The sequence below is a fragment of the Arachis duranensis genome, unplaced genomic scaffold (assembly GCF_000817695.3).
Source record: "Arachis duranensis cultivar V14167 unplaced genomic scaffold, aradu.V14167.gnm2.J7QH unplaced_Scaffold_62251, whole genome shotgun sequence".
Classification (NCBI taxonomy): domain Eukaryota; kingdom Viridiplantae; phylum Streptophyta; class Magnoliopsida; order Fabales; family Fabaceae; genus Arachis; species Arachis duranensis.
This window is the reverse complement of record NW_026264993.1, coordinates 11,581-13,012: the sequence shown is the minus strand read 5'-3', so window position 1 is coordinate 13,012 and position 1,432 is coordinate 11,581. Positions and strand designations below refer to the sequence as shown.

Genomic DNA, 1,432 nt, shown 5'->3' with positions numbered 1-1,432 from the left:
ACTTGCCGGTGAGTTTTGTGTTGGATCGTTTTCCACACATCAAGTTTTTGGCGCCGTTGCCGGGGATTGAATTAGATTACAATGATTAAGTAAAGGTGGTGGTCTAGATTAAGCATTTTTTTTCTTTTTAACTAAGCACATTACTGTTTGACACATTGTGTCACCTAACCCTCTAACCACACTCTAGCATTAGAATGTCCATGTTTGATTTGGTTTGTTTATGATTCTTGCAAGTCATGGAGGCTGAGGTGCGTGAAGAGGGAGTGAGCAACAATACCCAGCCTGCAAGAAGGGTGTTGGCCTCTTACACTATCCCCAATGCAAGAAACTACGGGAGTAGCATACTCACTCCCAATATTCATGCAAATAATTTTGAGTTGAAGCCTCAACTTATCACTCTGGTGCAGAACAATTGCTCCTATGGAGGAAGTCCACTTGAAGATCCAAACCAACACTTATCCATCTTCCTTAGGATTTGTGAAACTGTCAAAACAAGTGGTGTGCATCCAGACATCTACAAGCTACTGCTGTTTCCATTCTCTCTGAAGGGTAAGGCTGTTCAATGGCTAGAGACATTTCCCAAAGAAAGCATCAATAATTGGGAAGACTTAGTGAGCAAATTCCTAGCCAAGTTCTATCCTCCCCAAAGGATTATCAAGCTGAAAACAGAGGTGCAAACATTCATTCAAATGGATGGAGAGTCATTGTATGATGCCTGGGAGAGATACAAGGCTTTAATCAGGAAATGTCCCCCAGAAATGTTTAGTGAGTGGGATAGACTCCAAAACTTCTATGAAGGATTGACACTGAGAGCTCAAAAAGCACTTGATTATTCTGCTGGAGGCTCAGTACAACTCATGAAGATAGCGGAGGAGGCTCAAAATCTCATTGACACTGTAACAAACAACCAATACTTCTATGGTCATCAAAGGCACCGCCAACCAGCTCAAAGGAAGGGTGTATTAGAGCTGGAAGGTGTGGATACCATCTTAGCTCAAAACAAGGTGATGCATCAACAAATCCAACAACAAATGGAGATGATGGCCAAGAGGATTGATGGCCTCCAAGTTATAGCAGTGAATACAAGTCAACCATCACCTATATGGGGGCAAAATGAGGAAAACTATGAAGAGAGTCAGCAAGAACAAGTCAGGTGGAATCAATCTGAAGAAAGTTTTGAGACATTCAATTTTGAGCAACAAAGCCCTGAGCAGGTGCAATGCATGAACAACACTTCAAGTTCATTTCAACACAATTTTCATGGTGATGCGCACAAGACACCCTGGAAGACTCATTCTAATTCAAGGTGGGGTGAGCATCAAAATCAAGGACAAAGGGACTTCAACTCTGACAGCCTCAGTAACACAAGCAACCATAACCATTCATTCAATAATACTAACCAATTCAAAAATTCACAAAACACATATCACCA

General features: G+C 41.6%; 1 protein-coding gene across 1 annotated transcript in view; it reads left to right on the top strand.

Annotated features, from left to right (window-relative positions):
• Nucleotides 1-236: 236 nt before the first annotated feature.
• The window catches only part of LOC107458512 (uncharacterized), a gene marked incomplete at its 3' end in the record, with an annotated part of 1,669 nt that continues 473 nt past the window's right edge, over nt 237-1,432 (top strand). Inside the window, exon 1 of the mRNA XM_052256737.1 lies at nt 237-1,214. Within this exon, the coding sequence (XP_052112697.1) occupies nt 237-1,214 (978 nt within the window). The remainder of the gene's footprint in view (nt 1,215-1,432) is intronic.